This window comes from Anoplophora glabripennis, unplaced genomic scaffold (assembly GCF_000390285.2).
Source record: "Anoplophora glabripennis isolate ALB-LARVAE unplaced genomic scaffold, Agla_2.0 scaffold45, whole genome shotgun sequence".
Classification (NCBI taxonomy): domain Eukaryota; kingdom Metazoa; phylum Arthropoda; class Insecta; order Coleoptera; family Cerambycidae; genus Anoplophora; species Anoplophora glabripennis.
Genome location: NW_019416437.1, coordinates 1,624,550 through 1,646,531, shown reverse-complemented (window position 1 = coordinate 1,646,531; position 21,982 = coordinate 1,624,550). Strand labels below are relative to the sequence as shown.

At 31.6% G+C, this 21,982-nt stretch overlaps 1 protein-coding gene across 1 annotated transcript in view; it reads left to right on the top strand.

Annotated features, from left to right (window-relative positions):
* LOC108917093 (glutamate receptor U1-like) overlaps positions 1 to 21,982 on the top strand; it is a 28,889-nt gene that overhangs the window by 4,173 nt on the left and 2,734 nt on the right. The window contains exons 3-9 of the mRNA XM_023454558.1: positions 764 to 928; positions 7,982 to 8,222; positions 8,277 to 8,481; positions 8,706 to 8,876; positions 8,939 to 9,168; positions 16,514 to 16,722; positions 19,867 to 20,132. Coding sequence (XP_023310326.1) covers positions 764 to 928; positions 7,982 to 8,222; positions 8,277 to 8,481; positions 8,706 to 8,876; positions 8,939 to 9,168; positions 16,514 to 16,722; positions 19,867 to 20,132 — 1,487 coding nt within the window. The remainder of the gene's footprint in view (positions 1 to 763; positions 929 to 7,981; positions 8,223 to 8,276; positions 8,482 to 8,705; positions 8,877 to 8,938; positions 9,169 to 16,513; positions 16,723 to 19,866; positions 20,133 to 21,982) is intronic.

Here is a 21,982-nt window from a genome sequence, read left to right as displayed (position 1 = left end):
GTGAATGAAACTGATGCACTGTAAACTATTTATTACATTTATAGAAATGTTATATTTGCGAATAAAAATGCAATTTTTAACGTCGATACTCTCAGCGCTAGGTCAATTTGATCTCACATTAATGTTAGTGGAAGTCATTAGTATCCCACATTTTTCCTGTATAAAATAGAATTATTTCTTCCCAACTTTCATACTGGACATTCCAGATCGAAGTTACCAAGTCACTATTTACAATGCCCTTACTGTTGTTTGAAATATATTTGCGGTGTATTATTTATTTTTAATTATTTTGGGACTACACCAGTGCCTTCTACAAATGATTAGATAAAACTGAAATGCCGCCGATAAATTTCAAAAAGTCATTTTATTTATTAAATGTGAAAAATACAGGGATGTAGTGTTTTTTCTTTTGAACAAACCACGACAGTTCTTCTGATGCTACACAAATTTTTCACAATTCCATCGATTCGTCTTGTTGTTTACTGTTAATTTTTTATTACAAAGCTTTATCTTATCCTCACTATATCGCTCTATTTTGAGGATGTTTAAGCGTTTTACCAAACAATGTCCTGGTAAAACGGTTTTTAGACTACGGATTCGTATTCAGCATTAACAAATACACAAAATCTATGTACCTACAAACTTTTTTTTTGTGGAGCTGTGTAATTACTTTACAAGAGTATTTCTTGCACAAATAACATATTCTGGGTATTGTGGAATGATTTTTTTGCTGACTAAATGTTAATTAAATCAGTGATTACAGGCGAACAAGATAACAAACCACGGTGAGAAAATAGCTTGGCTAATAATATTATTATCAGGAGAAGACAACATTTTGGATACTTTGCATTTGGCGGACTTCGGACTCGATGCCGACGTGATTATCGCAGTAGGCACGATGTGGGCACGTCCAAGTGCAGATCGTCAGGTAATGACCATGAATCACATTCATGCTATACTGAATGACATAACTTTTGTATGGTTAATACTTATGTCACGTGTTGGGATCACACCACCTAACGAAAGTGCAATTGTATACACCAAGTCTCACCAAATTTCCCAATTTAAGGAAGCCAACTCGTATTATGAACTACTTAATACTTTAATATGTTTTATTTAACTGTGGGAACAAATAAATTTCTAAATTTAACAATAATTTATTGTGAATAGAACTCTTGTTTTACCTTTGCCTATATTATGAATAACTCGCCACATATTAATGACTTTTTATCAATCAATAGCCTCGTTGTCAATTAATCAATTATAGGTTCTTTATGTCCATTTCATTTTAATATTACAAAATGAAAACAGTGTTAGCTAACTATATTTGCTCACAACGTTTACAACCCTAATATCTACTTATAGTCCGGTCAAAACAGACATTTCAAATAACGAAAATTCCAGCAGAGCTAAATTTTGGTGGAGACCTTGGGTACACCATTAGAAATAAAGTGTCAAAAGTCCCCATCGATCCCATGTGTACTAAAAAAGTTATTCGGGGTCAAAGGTCAAAATTTGAGGTTTTTTGGATTTTTTTCGAAAACGGTAAGTTTTATAAAAAAAGTAGTTCAGAGAAAAATTATAGATTTTAAAATTATTTACAAAAATGGTCTTTATACTTTTTTTTCTAAGAATCACCATTTCTGAGATATCGCGATTCTAATAGTTGAAGGAGTCACGTTCTACATGATATGCACACATTTCCACACCACCTGTGAGGTAGTGTACTTTGGCGCGTTTTTTTAACGTGGTTTCCCCGGTATGCCTATTCCTATGACGGAATTTTCAGAGACTCTTTTAACTACATGATGATTATTGATACTGATATTGGTTATTGACTTTAACTGTAGTTCTGATTTCTTTTGATATTTTAATCTGATTCATACTCTTCAAAGTCGACTTCAACAGTCATGTCTTCTTCGATTTCTTCTTCTTCCTCCTCTTCTTCTTGTTGGATGTTCATAAATTGTTCAAATGAAGATGAATCAGCTGTCTCTTCATCGAAATCACATGAACCTTCGTCTGTTGTATTCAATTGGACATTTGAGCAAGACTGGCTTTGGCAATTAGTACACGCTGGAGAACACAGTAACCCTACTCTTCTACACCCACATTTAATACTACAACCTTTTTTGCAATTGCAAAAAATAGTGTGTAGGAGTTTTTCCGGAGCAGGTGGGAGTAAGTTTGAATCGGTTTCGAAGTATTATCTGTTAATTTCCAACCCCAGTCTTCTGGGTTCAGTTGATAGCCGAACCATGTCTGAACTTGATAGTATACTCGATACAAGTGTTGATTAGCAGAAGCCAATGTTGGAGGAAGACAAGATAGTTGTACTTGTTTCTTGTTTCGTGTATTTTTTACAAAAATTAAATATCTATATTTATCTATACAATCAATTTTTTTGGAGCTCCATAAACAGCAAGGAGAAAGCGAATTCTTTTTGAGATTATTGTTTGAGGTAAAGAATCAATTTCTGTAAATACTTTAGCGCAATCAATCAAATCTTTCTTTTTCAAATAATTTTAATACTGATGTTTTACCCCTTCTGAACATTGCTGATGTAGTATCGCAGCCGGTTATCGCATGTAAAAATAAGATATAGTTTTGACATTTTGGACAAGCAGATAAACTTTTTTAAGAATATATTTCTGTTTGCTGTTGAGCCTTTCCAGGTTTTAAAAAGTATATAATTTTATCAATTGGAGTCCTTGCAGTGAGTAGTATTAATAAGTCAACATATTCACCAACTACAATAGTTGTATTTGTTGCATTAAATTGTTCTATTGCTGTTTCAATTATAAGGACATCTGCGTCATTTTGACTGAGTTTCTTTTGAGTGTATATTCTCAGAATAGTATAGTTTATACACATAAGAGATACAAATAGGCGTTTTTACTTGTATTAAGTGCCTGATTATGTATATACGTGGCATATATGTACATATGATCATGTAGAACGGGACTCCTTCAACTTTTAGAATCGCGATATCTCAGGAATGGTGATTCTTAGAAAAAAACATTTTTGTAGATAATTTTAAGATCTATAATTTTTGACAGGGCTACTTTTTTGATAAAACTTACCGTTTTCGAAAAAAATCCAAAAAACCTCAAATTTTGACCCTTGACCCCGAATAACTTTTGGCACACATGGGATCGATAGGGACTTTTGACACTTTATTTCTAATGGTGTACCCAAGGTCTCCACCAAAATTTAGCTCTGTCGGAATTTTCGTTATTTGACCACTATTTTTATGACTAATTTGACCGGACTATTGTTAGTTCTCGTCAGTATGTCATAGACGAGGCGACATTTATTTTTTACGGGTTGAATATTAAAATATGTATATAAATTCAATAAACAAATTTTTAGAATTAACTTAAAGTAGCTTTAGAGTAATGTGAAATTAACCTTTAACAAAAAACCGAAAATAAATTAATGTTAATTTTACAAATTAAACCTTCAATTAAAATTTAACATATTGGACTTAGAAAAGAATCTCTGTCGTAAATAACTTTTAAAAAAGTAAAAACTTTCTAAAATTGGAATATTAATAGTAATTGGACCCAGTAAGATGTTCAGAGTCTAATGGGGACATTATTTAAAGATGTTTAAAACACTTTGGGGACAGAGAAATGCATATTTTTAATAAAGTTCTAACCCAACATGTATACCTACAGGGTGTTTTAGAAAACATGAGCCAACGTTCGGGGGCAGATTCCTAACCTAAAAACAATATTATTTTTTCATATCAACATGGGTCCGATTTCGCTTCGTTCATTAGCTACAGGGTGTCAAAGTTTTAAAATAAAATTAGTTTCTCCGAAAATTTAGATTTCCACTTGAGGGAATTAAATGAAATTTGGACTACTAACTATTTACACCCGAATGCCTAGGCATTATTATGTTGAACATGAATTAAAGGACCGGACTTACTTGTAAGCCTGTGGATTTAATCGAAGAAAAAATTGGTTCTCCGTTGAGATTTCTAATTTATAATTGCATGGGTTAAATTTTAGCTCAATTTTGATCAAAAATTGACTCTTACTATTTTTCGTTTTCCCTCGAGTTTTCGGTATTTTAAATGTAATATTAATATAAACAATTATTTATTTATCTAGAATTAATTATGAATTGTAAACGTATCTACAATAAACAACTTGATAAACATAATATAACATTTTACAGGAAATGTTGAAAGTGTCCACCTTCAGCTCGAAGACAATCCCGAATTCGTTTTTTGCAAGGGATTGCAATAAGTCCGGCCCTGTAATTCATGTTCAGCATATTAATACCTAGGAATGTGTATTCGGTTGTAAATAGTTAGTTGTCCAAATTTCATTTAATTCCCTAAAGTGAAAATCTAGATTTTTGGAAAAAAAATATTTTAATTTATTTGACACCCTGTAACTAAGGAACAAAGTGAAATGGGACCCATATTGATATGAAAAATAATCTTGTTTTCAGGTTCGGAATCTGCCCCCGTGCGTTGGTCCATGTTTTCTGAAACACCCTGTATATATTTGCGTTTCTGAACTTATAACAAATAGTTTGAACAAATAACAATTGATGATGAAGATCATCATTACATAACATCTTGATAGATTTTCTGTAACTGTTCAACAAACCTGTCACCTGACTGTTTTGAAAACTGGAAACTAATAACATCCTTTCCTGAATCATTAGAGTAATTTTTTGATTTGCTTATATTTATCCTGCACTATGCTGCTAAAGCCTATATGTCATGGTCATGTAATTAATTTTTCCATTATGGTACTTGGGCATATTGATAATACGACGAAGCCAGGGCAATAGATATATATATTATTGACTAGTGATTATGAACATTGAATAATTTACTATACAGGATGTACACTGAAGTGAGTAAAAATATTTGCGCTTGTGATTCTTTGGATAATTTTATGAAGAAAATCTGATATTATGAATCCATGTTTACATTTAATCAAATAAGATGTTTAAAGTAAGTAGATTGCTGAAATTAACTACACTCTGTTAGTTTACTCTAAGAAATATTACCCTGTTTTTGAAAATAATTTAAGACTATCCTGTATAATATTGTCAATCACCGGCGGAGATATTGCGACTAAAAGCCCAGACTTACGACGCTATTGAACATTTTGGTAGCTGTAACAATGCATTGATTATTTATTACATTTCGAAGAAAGTGGTTTTTCTATTTGTCTGTGAAATGAGAGAACCATTTTTAAGCTTTTTTTTAATTTTAAGATAACTTTATCATGCAGTTGAATTAAAGGACAATAACTTTAACTACTCGTTTCAAAGAAGAACTACTATTTCAAAAACAATGTCACGATTAAAAATAAAAAGAAATCATTGGTGTAGAAATTTTAAATTTTCTGAGGGTATTTGGTTCAATAGAGTTAAATTGGTTTTTCGATGATTTCTGCGAAAGGAGTTTTATAGTAATTGTCAATATGTTTAACACACGTGGTAGGCTTATTTTAGAAGAAAAACATAATTATAGGAAAATAGTTCGTTTTCCAAATAAATATATTTTCTTTGAAATATAATCAAATCGAATTTTTAACATAATTGTATAAAAATGTATTAGTTATTTAGCATCTTTTAAGTACCTATGTATTTTCTTTAAATTTTAAATTATGTGGTTTATATTTTCCCATGCAATTTTTCTCTTCAAAAAAAACACATTTCTGACTACTTAGATAAACTTCGGTTTTGGAATGGAGTAGCTCACTCGTAGTAGTTACTTTCATGTAAAGTTTGAACAAAAATTAACAGATGGGCTATTTTAGATATGAGATCTATATCTTCGATGGTTTTTGAGTAGCTATGCTTCGTTTCTAGTTTTTAAAGAATCGTAGTTTTAGGAAAAAATGTTAATTTTGATTTATCTTTGTTTCGGAAAGAGTTCTAAAAAGTTGTCGCAGCGTCTTTGTTACACTTTGTATCTATAAATATTAATAATCAAAACCAACCAACTTACATTGTTGCTTAAGGAAAACTATCATAGTTATTATAATTGTACAAATGGGTTAATGGGCAAGTTCATCAGATGACAATTGCGTTGTGCAGGATGTACACAATTCAATTTTTATTTCAAAGGCAAAGCACCCGTCCATTTACATATCTTGAAAGACATATTTACGTATTGAATTGCTAATTTATATAACGGACTTCATGCCTTCAAGTACTGTTAACGTCAAGTAATGATAAGAACTGTGTATTTTTCTCTTCGTTTTTGTTTTAGTTTCGTATAATATATATACAGGGTGACATAGAAAAAATTACATTGCATAGTGTCATACAATAGAGGACACTAAAACAAGAAAAAAAGTCCCTATAAACATGGGTCCGCAAGGCCTTCGGTTAAAGGATACGGGGTGTTGAATTTTAATTTTTTTTATTTGCAAAAACAATGATAAATACTTCAACAATTAAATTTTAATGGTATGATGAAAAATATGATTAATTAAAACAAAACATTAAGTTTTTAGAAGATGTTCAAATTGTTGCCCTTGTACTTCAATACATTTTTCCATTCTTCTTCTTAATGATTGACGGCATCTTTGAAATATNATGGTATGATGAAAAATATGATTAATTAAAACAAAACATTAAGTTTTTAGAAGATGTTCAAATTGTTGCCCTTGTACTTCAATACATTTTTCCATTCTTCTTCTTAATGATTGACGGCATCTTTGAAATATTCCTAGGTTATTATGAAATCTATCTGCCGATAACATAATTCTTATCCATAATTGTTCTTCATTATGTATTTCTACAGCATAAACTTCATTTTTCATAAAGATATTCAAAAAAAACCCAAACAAAAATAAAATTCAACACCCAGTATCATTTAATCAAAGGCCTTGCAGACCCATGTTCATAGGAACTTTTTTTCTTATTTTAGTGTCCTCTATTGTGTGGCACTATGCAATGTACTTTTTTCTATGTCACCCTATATATTACATCTTTATTTTTATGATTTCTGTATACAATAAATTAAAATAATATCTGTAATTTTGAAAATGGTGTAAGCCGATTTTGGACACATTTTGTAGTTCTCAAGATAGAGTCAATACAAGTGTAATACAGATAGGCATTTTATATTTTGATATGTTTAAATAATTGCTTGTATAGTTTTCCGGAGTCAATTGATGAACCTATAATTTCAAGGTATGTACCAGGCTCGGTCGCTAAGCAGCAACTCGGCATTGAAATATTTGAAAAACTTGTTCCCATATTTATTTAGCCATACCCTTATATAGGTCTGGTCGAACTAAACGTGCAGGTGGTAGAAATGTATACGACGAGTTGAAGAATGCGAGCGAGGCCAAAGAAAAACGAACACAATTGTATTGGGTTTCTGGGCAATAAATCACTGCAGGCGACAAGTGGTTCATAAATTGCCCAGCAGTGCAGTGCAGTAGTGCGGAATTTAGTGTGAATCAGGCAATTTTAATTTATTATAGGCACCTTCTCTCAATCATTCATATTACAATTGCGAAAGGGAGAAATAAGAGGGATATTTTGTTTACTAATATTATCACAACATGGCATTTTGGAGACCTTTTGAAACGGAACAAAACAAAATTTACCACCAATATAATAAAATTGTTTGAGGACATAAATAATTAAAATATGTTGTTGGCCAAATGAACATATAATAGAAATTTTCTAACCATTATATATAAATTTTATAATTTTTTACTTTTAGCAGAAAATTTTTTTTGGGACGCCTAAAAACTTATTAAATTTTATTACCAAACATTTTTTGCATATTCTACTGACTTCGGAAGGACTATACCCCTTTCATTAAAATAATATTTTTTGTTACATCCTGATTTCAAAGACACCCCGAAAATTTTGTATCAGGTAATCTCAACAAATAACTTAATCTTAGATCTATGATTATTATAAAAACTTTTCTAATGATAAAAGATTTTTAATCTTTTAATGTATGTATTTTATATTGCAGATATTAGGAAATGTTAACACTGACTTAAACAAAACAAAATCTGAAGATAATGACAATTGTATTAAAGAACAATCTGAAGAACGTGCTTTCCTTTTTACACCTTTCATTAATAATAATTCACAGTCCTACGAAATGAAGAATTTTTGCAGTGGCAATACAACATATCCAAGCTCATATTGTATGCTTCAAATTTATAAAATTCGAAAATCTTATAATAACTCTCTTGTCGTGTGTTTTCTTGGTAGGTAAAATCAATAGCTTATAGTATTTTTATTGATGTTTCCAATTAAACCAGGACTGTGGACACTAAAAAATGGCACTGCAAATCTGAAACCCTTTCTACATACTGAAAAAAGAAACAACTTATACAAATTCCCTTTAATTATCGGAGAAAAAAATTCAAGTGATGCACTCGCAAGTGAAAACGTTATTGAAGACGACAGTGACGATGCTGATATGCAAGAATTCGTCAAATACTTTTCAGCTATATTAAATGCAAGGCAAGTAATTTTAATGTTTTGGTAATATATATAACATTTTTAACTAACTTGGCTCTTCATAGATGAATATCTAAAACTAGTTTATATGTGATTTACAACAATTAGAAAATGAAACTTCTTCAAAAAAAGGTTTTAAGGAATATTGAATGAATATCAGATATGGGATGAACTAACTCTAGTGACCACTAATATTGATATTTATAATTTTTTTTTAATTTTTGTAGTGAACGTATTATTACCTACTCTAAGTTAGGAAATAAAAATGCTGATGGTGTGTGGAGTGACCTTTTTGGAGCTACAATCAATGAAGAAATTGATATAGCTTTAGACAGTATTATTAAAACGCCAGAAAGGTACCGTGATATGGCGTTCTCACATAACATTATGGAGTCGAGGCAAGTTTATGACTAAAGTTAAGATTATTTTAAAGTGGACATTTCCTTATATTTTCTTGTAGAAGGAGTATCTATATTGAACCTAAACAATCAAACGAACTTCGAGATATATTTTTAATTCCATTTAGTTCAAAATTAATTTTATGTGTGGTTGGGACTTGTGCTATCTTAGCTGTTGTAATGACTACTTACAAAAAAATCATGAAAGCTTTTAAGACCACGGAAATAAAAAATAAAGATACTGGACTGTTGGATTCGTTTGTGTGGAGCATTGGTATTGTCACTCAACAAGGTGAATGCAATACCATAATAATAATATTTTATTAGGGTCTTCCGTGAACTAAGGAGGTGAGGTCTTTAACATAAAATCTTTAGCCAAAGAAACCATTCCGCGAAAACGCTTAATTAAGGTTTATTTTTCTGAAAATTCCGCTTAACCAAAAACCTGGCACAGATAAACAGACAAATACATAATACAAGAAAAAACATCACTATATCGCGCACTTGAAAAAGTTGTTAACCTTTCCAAAATCTATCTATTTTCGTCTTCTGAATTTATTAATCCAATTAAATGGGCCTTTAAATCGCAATTTTGGTCAACTTGCCTGAATATTTTATATACATTATATATACAAATTGTGGAATATTGCTTATATTTCTTAAAAGATTCGTCATATCAAAAACATGTTTTAATAAAAGTGTTAGGGGAAATTATTTCCCGTTTAGTGATATCAAGCAATTTTTCGTAGCACAAAAAATGTGGTTGCAAAGGTAACCGACATAATTTTTTTAAAAGGCACCATATACTATTTTTGGTGAAAATTAATACATTGGACCTTTCTAAATACGATACAATACAATTTTAATGGGGTCACATAAGAAAAAAATACAAACAATTTAAGTTTTCTATTACACTTTTGACACTGTTTATCAAAATAATTATTAACATCATGCCAAAATCAGAACAATGCGAAACTCTCACTAGCTGTCAGTTGCTTGTAATTGTGTGCATTGTTGCAGTAAACGTACTTTTTTACTCAATTTTCCGTGTACTTAAGTACTTAGTAAGTTATAATGGCGCTTGAATTAAGTGAAAGGGAAAAAATACAGGTTTTAATGATGGTGGGATATGGTGACAGGAAAAGGACACAGCGCGAAGTATGCGAGTTGTTTAACGAACTTCATCCAAACAGACCTCAAATAACACAATCTTGTGTTTCCAAATTATTAAAAAAATTTAACGAGACGGGTAGTGTTAAAGACAAATTACATACAGGGCGGCTAAAAACAGCTATTGATGACGATACTACTTTAAATGTGCTTCTGTCAATACAAGAGAACCCACATTTGTCCAGTCGGGAAGTTGTTTCAACACCGTTCTGTGTTGAAACAACTTCACAAGGAAAAGTTTCATCCCTACAAGATGCAGCTTGTTCAAGAACTTGTGCAAAATGATTTTGCAAAACCTGTTGAATTTTGTAACACTATGTTAGATAAATTTAGCATGGATTTGGAATTTGGCAAAAGGATTGTGTTCACCGATGAAGCCACTTTTATGCTTCATGGATTTTGTAATAAACAAAATTATCGATATTGGTGTCAAGAAATCCTCACTGGATACGAGAAACTCGAACCCAGCGACCAGAAAAAATTAATGTCTGGACAGGTATAGTAGGACATAATTTTCTTGGACTATTTTTTATTGATGGGAACCTAACTGCCGACAAATATCTTAATTTGTTGAGAGAACAAATTGTACCTGCTTTGGAGGCCCTAGGTCCAATTAATCAAATGTGGTTTCAGTAAGATGGAGCCCCTCCACATTATGGAAGGGCCATAAGAGAATATCGAAAGGAAATGTTTCCTGCAAGGTGGATATGTCGCGGAGGTGCCATTAAATGGCCAGCAAGGTCACCCGATTCCAATCCGTGTGATTATTTTTTGTGGGATTACTTAAAAAGTATAGTCTACAGAGAAACACCAGTAGATCTGGAAGATTTTAAAGCGAGAATTAGAATCGAGCTACGGCATATTCGACACCACACGTTGTCAAACTTGAGTGATTCGTTTTTAAAGAGACTAAGAATGTGCCTGAACAATAATGGCCGTCATTTTGAACATTTAATGAATTAGTTCACATCCGTTCTATTTTTTCATTTATCCTATTAAAATTAGCTTAAAACCTTGATCTTTTGATTTTTTGACTCCTCACGTTAGGTTTTAGGACATAAAATAAAATTATAAAAATTGAATTTACTGTATTTTTTTCTTATGTAACCCCATTAAAATTGTATCGTATCGTATTTAGAAAGGTCCAATGTATTAATTTTCACCAAAAAAGTATAGGTTGCCGTTTAAAAAAATTAAGTTGGTTACCTTGGCAACCACATTTTTTTTGCTACGAAAAATTGCTTGATATCACTAAACGGGAAATAATTTCCCCTAACACTTTTATTAAAACATGTTTTTGATATAATGAATATTTTAGGAAATATAAGCAGTATTCCACAATTTGTATCCACATTGTATGTAAGTTAGTGTGAGATATATAATAACAAGTGACAGTAATTTTTTTTCAACCTCCTGACAGAGGCGAAAAAAGATAAAATAAAGGGGTTTTTCAAGATAACTCAAAAGGGGTAAGAACTAGAAAAAAGCAATTTCACAAAGCGGACGTGATTTTTTATATTTGTCGTAAAACAAAATTTCGAAAGAACTTTTCATTATTTTAAAAAATCAATCGAATGGCATAGAAAGAAATTGTTTTAGTGTTAAATCATAAAAATTAACGATTAAAACATTGAAATTATTATAACTTTTTTTATTAAAAATTCTCTTCTAGTCTCCCTAACTCTGTTAATTTTAATACGAGTAGTACAAGAAAAAGTCAATAGACCATTATTAGAATTTTTTTTCAAGCTCTTACCACTTTTGAGTTATCTTGAAAAAACCCTTTATTTTATCTTTTTTCACCCCTGGCCGGGGACTATTATAATGACTTTTAGGTATCAATTATTTTGTACAGTTTAAATTTGTTGGTACTAACCTGTTTCCATAGTTAGAGATACATGATATAGAATATAATGATAATAATAAAGGAACTTTATTTCTTTTCTGATTCACATTATATAAGATATAACAAATTAACAAAGTTATAAAATAAAATTAATTTAAAAATGAATCGAAAAGAAAATGCCGAAGATCAGCTGGTCATGCGAACATGACCTCTGTTATTAATCTTAAGCAAACATAACTATCTAACAGTTTATAATTTTATGGCATAGTGAATATCATATTTACATAAGAGAATGTTACTAATTCCAAAGAAAATACAAAAAAAATACCTATTTCTACATTTTAGAAAGAAGAGAATGGGAGTACTAAGGTATCAATAACAAAAAAGTTTTATTTAGTATTATCTAGTAATTTCTTTTTTAGCGTACGTTTGAAATCAGACACTGGTTTAGATTTTATAGACTTAGGAAGGTTATTGTATATTTTAGTTATCTGATAAGTGAAATAACAATTAAATAATTCTGTACGACGAGCAGAAGGAGTCAGCCGACCTTTAAATCTTATATTAATATTACGGACGTCACTTCTGAAGGAGATTTTATTATATAAATATGTAGGAGCTTTATTAATAACTATTTTATGAAATAAGCTCGCAGTATGCAGCAGACGCCTGTCAGACATGTTAAACCATCCAAGCTCCTTGAGTTTATGAGAAATTGATTGTCTTTTTCTGATTCCGAATATAAATCGGAGACATGCGTTTTGAACTGTTTGAATTCTTCGAGCATCATTGAAGTCAATACAGGGTCCATAAATTGCATCACTGAAGTTAAATTTTGACAGAACTAATGATTCACACAGCAGAGTTTTGACTTTTTTATTGATGTAATATCTGTTGTTATATAACAATTTTAAGTTTCCATAAGCACTACGTAGGTTTACAATTATTTATATGAAGCTTGAATTAAGTTGAATCCATCACTAATCCTAAGTTTCTAGTATTATTTACAGGTAGAATTTCTTCGTCAGCAAATTTAATATTTGCTCGCTGTTCAAAATTAAGTCGTGCTTTTTTTGTGCCAAAAAGTAAAACCGATGTTTTCTTTGAATTAATATTCAAACCGTGATCTTTTGATCAATTTATTATGTTGGAAATATCCTTATTTATGTCTTGTAAAGCTAAATCGCAATCTTTAGGTGGGAATGAGTAATAAATTTGGGTGTCGTCTGCGCATAAAAGAAAATTTACATTTGTGAATTGATTTTTGTATAGAAGAGGTGTAAAGCATAAAGATAAGAGGTCCGACAATAGAGCCCTGTGCCACACCTGAACATATTCTAAAAGGAGTAGATACTTCTTCCCCCAGTTTAACACATTGTTATTTATTGAGAAAATAGCTACGAAAATTGGATGGAGCCATTACTAAATCCAAGGTATTTAAGCACAGCAAATAGAGTTTCATAATTTAAAGTATCAAAGGCCTTTGAGAAATCGATAAGTGTCAAAATTGTTAATTTGTTTTCATCCACACCTCTCAAAATATCGTCCACAATATTTAATAACGCAGTTTCACAACTAAAGAGCGGCCTAAATCCCGATTGAAACTGTGGTATAATGTTTAATTTTTCAACATAAGCTCGGATCTGTAAATCTACCACCATTTCTAGAACCTTTGATAATATTGGCAAAATACTGATAGGACGCAAATCTTTAAATTCCTGGGGATTATTGACTTTGGGGATAGGTTTTACAAGAGCTAACTTCCATGCATCTGGATAAACATTTTGCGTAAGACTCGTATTAACAATATGGGTTAAATAGGGTATTATTAAAGGACAACAATATAGTAACATTTCATCTATCACAACCTTGTGAAGTAGTTTTAATTTTGTATAAATATTTCTGTACATCGTCTTCAGTGACGCTAGAAAAATAAATATGATTATATTTTCACTAAAAGTATTATTCGTATAATAGTTAATCGTGTTTTGATCTAATAATACTTGTTAAGATCATTTACATTATGAAGGTGGGTAGGAATGTTAATGTCAGACTTACCCGAATTTAGTTTTAATTTCTTCCATATAGTATTTACACAATCGGACCTTAATTTGTATTCTAGAAAAGCTCTCTTTACGTGTCTACATACTAAGGTAGTATAATTACGTAACATTTTATAATAATTATAGTGATTTTCATTTCTACTACGTTTCCATCTATTTTGAGCTTTATTTCGAAGCGACATAAGTAACCGGACATTATCAGTAACTCAAGGATTGTAATTTCTTGTGATTTTTATTGTACTTAAAGGGGCATGATCATTGAAAAGTTGCAACAGACTGTCATTAAGAAAAGACAATTTCTCATTTACATCGGTTTGATCAAATAGGTATAATTTCAAACGGTATGGCTCTTAATTGTAATATGCTGTATATTCGGGTGGCCAAAAAAAACCAATATTTTTTTTTCGTGTCTTTTGTGAAAATATGTTAGTTTATCATGTTTTAAGAGCCCCCTCAAAAAATCAGCTCAAAAAAAAATTTTTAGAGGGCGCTCAAGATTTTTAAAAATTTTCAAAATCGTCAAAAATTGATTTTTTTTCTCGTTATTTTATCATTTTCTAGGTTGAAAAAAATCTCTATTCTGAAAATTTCAAATCGATATTTTAATTTCTAAAGGTATGATTATTTTAACTTTAAAAGTAATGTACCTAAAATGTTTTCGAGCGACCTCTAAAAATAAATATCAACGAACTAATAATTTTTTTTATTGAATTTGATGAAAAAAAGAATAGAAATAAATCACGAAACACTTAAAAACATTGTCGAGGCAAAATGTACCTACTACCGCACTGTGAGTATCAGATATTTATAATTTTTAAATTTTTTAAAATCTAAGTGTCTCGTGATTTATTTCTACTATTTTGTTCATCAAATTCAATAAAAAAAATTATTAGTTCGTTGATATTTATTTTTAGAGGTCGCTCGAAAACAGATACAATACTTTGAAAGTTAAAATAATTAGAACTATAGAACTTAAAAATAAAGATTTGAAATTTTAAAAATCGAGATTTTTTTGAACCTAGAAAATGATAAAAATGAGAAAAAAATTAAAAAAATTAAATTTTTGACGATTTTGGAATTTTTTAAAAATCTTGAGCTACCTCCAAAAAAAATTTTTTTGGAGGTCGCTTTGGAGCTGATTTTTTGAGGGAGCTCTTGAAACATGATAAACTAACATATTTTCACAAGAGACACAAAAAAATATTCGTTTTTTTTGGGCCACCCTACTGTAGTGTATTTACTTGCACGTATGAAATTCTGTCAAATAAAGCAAATGTAGGCAAATACGACATTGTAGTATCACCAATATGTCTATCAAGCTCTATGAACCTTTCGATGTGAACGATTCGATTTATATCTATTTCTTGCATATTCCTTGACTCGTATAATACTTTTTGGAATTATAAGTGTTTTGAATTTGAGGAATTTTATATGAAAAAGCTTATTATAAACCCTTACATCACCTTAAATGTTGCAAAACACAAGGTGATAAATAAATATGAAAGCAGTGTTACACTTTCAGTTTTACTTTTAAAATTTTGCTTACCAAATATTTTGAGAATAGTGTATCACAATTAATAACAGAGATTATTGGGGAAAGATGGGACTACAATTTGTTTAAAGCCGACGCTCCTTATGATGCTACGAATTTCCGGGAAAAAATTTATCCTCGCCTGCACCTTGTATATTCTGAAAACTTTAATTAAAAAAACAGACAAGATTAGCGTTCACGAAAATCAACTTTGAATTTAATGTCCGTTTTTAGTGGTGCATAGTCTTTGACGGCCGAAATAGGTACTTGGTACCAAAAAAATGTATCGATACAAGTTGCACCAATTGCTAAAATGTAAATTATTTAGTGACATTTTTAGCATAACAAATAATTCAATTACTCTATTTATTCTAATTTTTTTATGACGTTATATCCTGTGTTACCATTGTTTTCAATGAAACAAATACAGAATAATATGGTAAAGTGTACTCCACGATTGTTTTGACCTTTTGGGGACTGTTTTTAGTTCTTAAAACGTTCATATTGTGTACTGAAAAAATACTTATTATTTTATATATTTTTTTAAATTTTGTAAGTACATACATATATTTGACATTGTGTAAAGACACAATGTCATTGCAATGCAACATTAAATGAAAACATTTTGATAAAGAGTAATTAGATTTAGATAATTTAATGGTGCGTTAACAGAAAATGTTATCCATATGTGTCATGCAAATATGTATTTATATAAACAATGTTGCTAATTAGTTAAGTAAGACTGTTGGTTTGATTAGCCGTAATTTTTTAATAAAATTAGTTATCAGACTTATTAAAATATTGCATGTTATTAGAAAATTTATGTAAATATGCACATGTATACTTATCAATCAAACATAATTACAACAATTACATAACAATTACAATCAAACATAATTTTTTGTCCAACAATAAATTGCTCCTATGATTTTAACACACTTTTTGGGTACACTGCAGGCGATTTTAAAATTACCTGATGTGACAATTAATTCTTATTTTAATTCCTTTCATACTTCAACATTTACAGGAAGCATTTGGAAGCCTGGTTCCTCTGCAGAGCAAATCATAATTATAGTCTATTTAATATTCACACTTATAATCTACAATTCTTATTCAGCATTCATTACTTCTGTGTTGTCCATAAAATTGACTAACATCCGTACCGTTGACGATTTGCTGGACAGTGATTATGAAATTGGATATGTTAAAAACAGTCAGGATGAAAACTATTTGAGGGTAAGTGGGGGTTCAACAATAATTTTATTTTCAAATATTCACAACTGCGCAAGATATTTGGAGAACTATTTTCAGACTGATTGTCACTCGTCGGTTAGACTTTTTGACGTTTCGAGAGATGCGGCTCTCTTTTCTGTTTCTGAAGAAGAATGATATGTCTATCAAAATATTAAGGATTTACACGATGACGTGAGAACTGACTCCCTGATGAATGCCAGGTTTTTGGTCCATCATCTCATTCCCTTGCAGTTCTTGGGTACTAAAGACTTTATGTCTTAATCTCCCGAAGGCTACAGTGTCCTAGAAGATTGATAGGAGTATCCTCCCTTTCTCCACATTTTGAGCATAATTTCTTCCTCAATTCCTATTAACCTTAAATGCCTCCTAAGTCTGCAATGGCCTGTCAGAACCCCACCATTTGGTTCAGAGCTCTTCGGCTAAGTCTCAGCAGCCATCTCGTCTTAGGTGTGTTAGGCCCAAGCAATATAATAAAGCTATGGGCCTACCTACATCCTCTGTTTATCCTCCAGTTTTGACCTAGTTTTTGATAGGCCGTTTCATTAAGGGCCCCATTAATGCTACCTTGTGTGATTCCTAGGATTGGTTCAGGTCCCTGGTCAGGCCCCCTGGATCCAAGATGAGCTAATTGAGCTGCTCTCTCATTGCTAAGATACCCATGTCGCCTGATACCCAAAGCAACCCTACCATTCTTCGTCTTGTAACCCTACACTCCTGAACAAGGACAGATCTTGTCCTTGGGGAGTTAACCGCTCTGAGCGCGGCTAGACGGCCTCCTCCTCCTCTATACAGTTCCTTACCACCTCCCTACTTACCACCATCAAAATAGCAAAAACCTACCTGAAAGACTGTGGTATACATACCCAGTGAAAAACTTTCCTGGATACCAGGGTCTTCCAGGTATATTCCTGCTCCAAAATACTCATCTCCCACCTGAGATTCATCAGTATAAGAACGTGTAACCTTCCTGTTTCCACTGCTCTCTCAAGGGGAAGGTGGTGATATATTTCCTTCCTAACCTCAACCGGTTCCCAATTTCATTGATCCTTATGGCAGATATTGGGATCTCCCTCTCCGCCCTGAGCTATTATTTACTTAATCTTTTGTTGATTTTATTCCAAACCAAACAACCCTTAGACCAAAATTGCCTACTTTGCGCAAATATCTCGAAAGATGTTTGACGCAGGTTAATTTGGTCTGTCGACTAGATACCATAAATAAAAAAACATTATCGCAGAAATTTTTAATTTTCTGAACGAAACGAAATATTTTTTCTGTGAAATACAATTGTAAATCAAATCAGCTTACAGAATTTTTAGAATTTCAGTTCGAAATTCTTTGATTCTTAGTGAGGATTCTTCTAGCATGTCCACCACTGGTTGACACAATTATATATACAAAGTTTTTATTTATTTAAGTCATCAGTCCAAGTTTCATTCTTTCAAGATATTTGCGATTTGTGATGTTTTTCAAAAATTCAAACATTCTGCAATTTGCACATGAAACAACTTTGATATAAGGTATATTTAACCCAATTATCATTTAACGACCTCAAGGTTAGGTTAAGTTAGGTTAGGTTATCTGGTAGCATTTGTGCTCCCTCATTTAAATATAGCCTGTATGACATAACATGTGAATATTTTAATTGAATATGATTAACAGATTATCAACCGTTGTTTAGTTTTCTTTGAGAGCAGGTAACATTATACAAATTTACTGATTCCAATTTAATTTATTTCTTATAAAAATAGGAATTATTCACAAAAGTATGTCTCTTTGATCGAGAATAGAAAGTAGTTGTTTGTGGTCGACCTATTTTATACTTGATTAATCAGTAACATCAGTATCACCTCTTTAAACAATTGTTACGAATTTGTTGATTTCAACTTTCATTTTTGACATAAACGTATTTCTCCTATTTTAGCAAGTCGTTTATATTTTACATACAGAACTGTAATTGACATAAAATTTATGAACTTAATTAAAGTAAGCTTAAGGGCCCCATATTCTTTAAATAGTGTTTTCCGCAAAGACAAATAATTTCAAACATTTAATAACTGAATAATCTAAAGCTTATCAAATAATAGGAATGTTATGTCATGCCACCTGAGTATTTTCAAAGACGCCGCAGTAAAACGAATAAACAGGTGCAAAAAACGATCAAACCATCAAGGTTTTAGGTACTGAAATCTACGAAAATACTAACTTTTTTATATATAATTCCACATGTAAATATTCTTATAACATTTACTTGCTTAGTCCTACATATAAAATTGTTTACTTTTATTTATAAGTACGTGAAAATAATTCTTAAAATGTGGGGTTAGAATAACAGCAAACGCATGTTTTACAAACGCTTTTTTTTAGTTATTATTTTATTTGAGTAAATTTAAATGGTAACAATGAATAAACAAAACATCAAGGATTTTATTTTTGTGCTTACTTTTGTTCTACACGTTTTACTTTCAAAGATGTCAGTACCAAAAAACGCCAGAAATTTTACTATTTCTCGGCCGGGAATATGGCCACCTTAAGTGAAATCGTATAACATTTGGAATTTATCAGAAGAAACATCAAGGTTGAAAAAAACTATTAAATTGAGATATGATTTGAAAATGTGTTCTAGGGTATATCAATTTTACTTTTTGTTCTTATACAGGGTGTTTGGGAAATACGTGGACACCATCAAAGAGACGCGGTTCTTAAAAAAATAACAGCCCTTATATGTATTTTTTACGAGTTAACTTTCTAGCTCAGATCATTCTATATGAAGATATATTATTGTCCCTGTTCCTTTTTGAATGCATCGTTAGATTTTATGGGGAAAATTTGCTAATAACAAATTTTACGAAGTTGGAAACACAGAAAAGTGGAGTCGATGAACAATGTATGATCATAAACAAACTATGCAACTAATCTTTCATACCACAATTTGATTCATGATATTTGATAACTGTCATCGAGTCATCATATGAGTGATATTTATTTCTATGGTTTTATATTTCTTAATACAAATTATTCAATAAAAAACATTATTCTATGTCTGTAATGCTACAATTGTTATTATTTGCCATAATTTACAAAATTACATTATTATAATAATCATCCATGAACTCTTTATTGCAGTCCATGAACATCACTCAGTTAAACGAAATCTATCTACGTGGCTATCTCCACAACAATATCAGTAGCATCACGGAAGGTTTGCTAAAAGCTGCCAAGGGAAAATATGGATTTTTTGCCTCCAGTCATGTCGCAAGGAGAGAATTGCTTATTATTAGCAATTATAAATGCAAATACGATATTGCTGAAATAACCATAAAAGATACAGTAAATTACATTGCATTTCCAATGTCGAAACGTTCATCTTATAGAAAACTAATTAATCTCAGGTAGGTAAATATTGAAAATTTTAAGAAATATATTATTTTACTATAACAGGAAGTATATAATATTGTTTTTCAAACACAAGTCGATTCACAACAATAATTTGTCACGGTCACTGAAATTGGTTATAATCCACTTTAGACGATAATAATTTCCCTAAATTTTTTATTATTATCATTATTCTCTAAAAAGAGTTATACAGGGTGCCAATACTCCGTGAACCTGAAACTACCACAAATCATTCCAGTCAAAATAAGATGATGTACTCGTAACTAAACTTATCTCTGTGTTTCCGACTTGCTTCTAGAGGGCGTCAAATTTCTAAAACTTTTACTTTTTTTTTAATAATTAGGAACGAACATTTTCACTGAATTATTCTAATTGAATGCCCCTCGAATAAAAATACCCAACTCGAGATATTTATATTTTTTTACGAAATGTGTTATTCAAAATTTTAATATTTTCAATAAGTTTTACGAAACATAATTCGATTACAAGTTTCTGAACTCTATAAAACATAATTTCGTTTTCATTATCAAAGTAATAAAATTTCCAACCATATTTGCGTCACAAATTCATTGGTGGTAAAAATTGTTAAAAATACGAATCATTTAGAAAATGAAAAAAAGAAATATCATAGATTTAAAAAGAGAAATATGAAAGATGTATGTACTACTGTACCTGTTGGCAGTTCTCACCTATTTCCACAACACTATTTTGTTGTTGAAGGCTGTCATAGACTTCAGGGCGACAATATCTACTATGAGGATCATTGAAGCAGAGGAACGGTTGAGGCTAGAAAGGAAATATGTCACCACCTTCCTCTCGAGAAAGCAGTGGAAACAGGAAGGCGATATATCCCTCCTGGGATCCCTAGTATGCTATACTCATGGATCTCAAATGGGAGATGAGTATTCATGAGTGGGGATATACCTAGAAAGCAATGGTCTCCAGGAAAGTTTTTCACTGGGTATGTATTCCAGTTTTTCGTCCTTGTTCAGGACTGTGGGGATGCATTGGAGTTACTGGTCTTATGGGCATCCCTGGTAACGAGAGAGCAGACCAGTTGGCTCGTCTTGGATTCAGGCGGCTTGACCAGGGAACTGAACCAATCCTGGGAATCACATGAGGTCGCATTAATGGAGCCCTTAATAAATGGGCCTATCAAACATTAGATCAAAACTGGAGGATGAACAAAGGATATAGACAAGCCCAAAGCTGTACATATGGACCTAACAAACCTAATACGAGATGGCTGCTGAGTCCTAGTCGAAGAGCTTTAAAGCAAATGGTGGGGATTCTAACAGGCCATTGCAGACTTAAGCTTATTAGGAATTGAGGAGAACCCTTTATGCCCTAAATATGAAGAAGGGGAGGATACCCCTATCCATCTTCCGGGTCACTGCCCAGCCTTCGGCTGGTTAAAGCGTAAAGTCTTTTGTACTGAAGAGCTGCAAGTGGTTGAGCTGAGGGACCTGCCTTGGATCAAAATCTTGGCGTTCATCAGGGCGTCAGGTAGATTCGAGGAACGTCAGTGTAGAAAATGGATAGGTGATGGGACGCAGCGAGGTAGGCAAAAGGGGACCATTTGTGGTCTAATTACAAGGCTGAGGCAGCCCCAATTCACTACTACTACTTCTAGTAGTGCAATGGGTTTTAAAATAATGTTTCCCCGCCCAAGACACCAAGTCGAGGAAAACCATCTTTGCAGTCTTTGTTCCCTCTGGCCTTTCTAACCTTTTTGGGAAATACAATATTTTGCCAACATTGGCATCCCCTAGCGGCTAACTGAAATAACTTTGCATAGGTAAATTTAGTTAGTCACATTCGAATTTCAAGAATCTGTTGTAGCTAA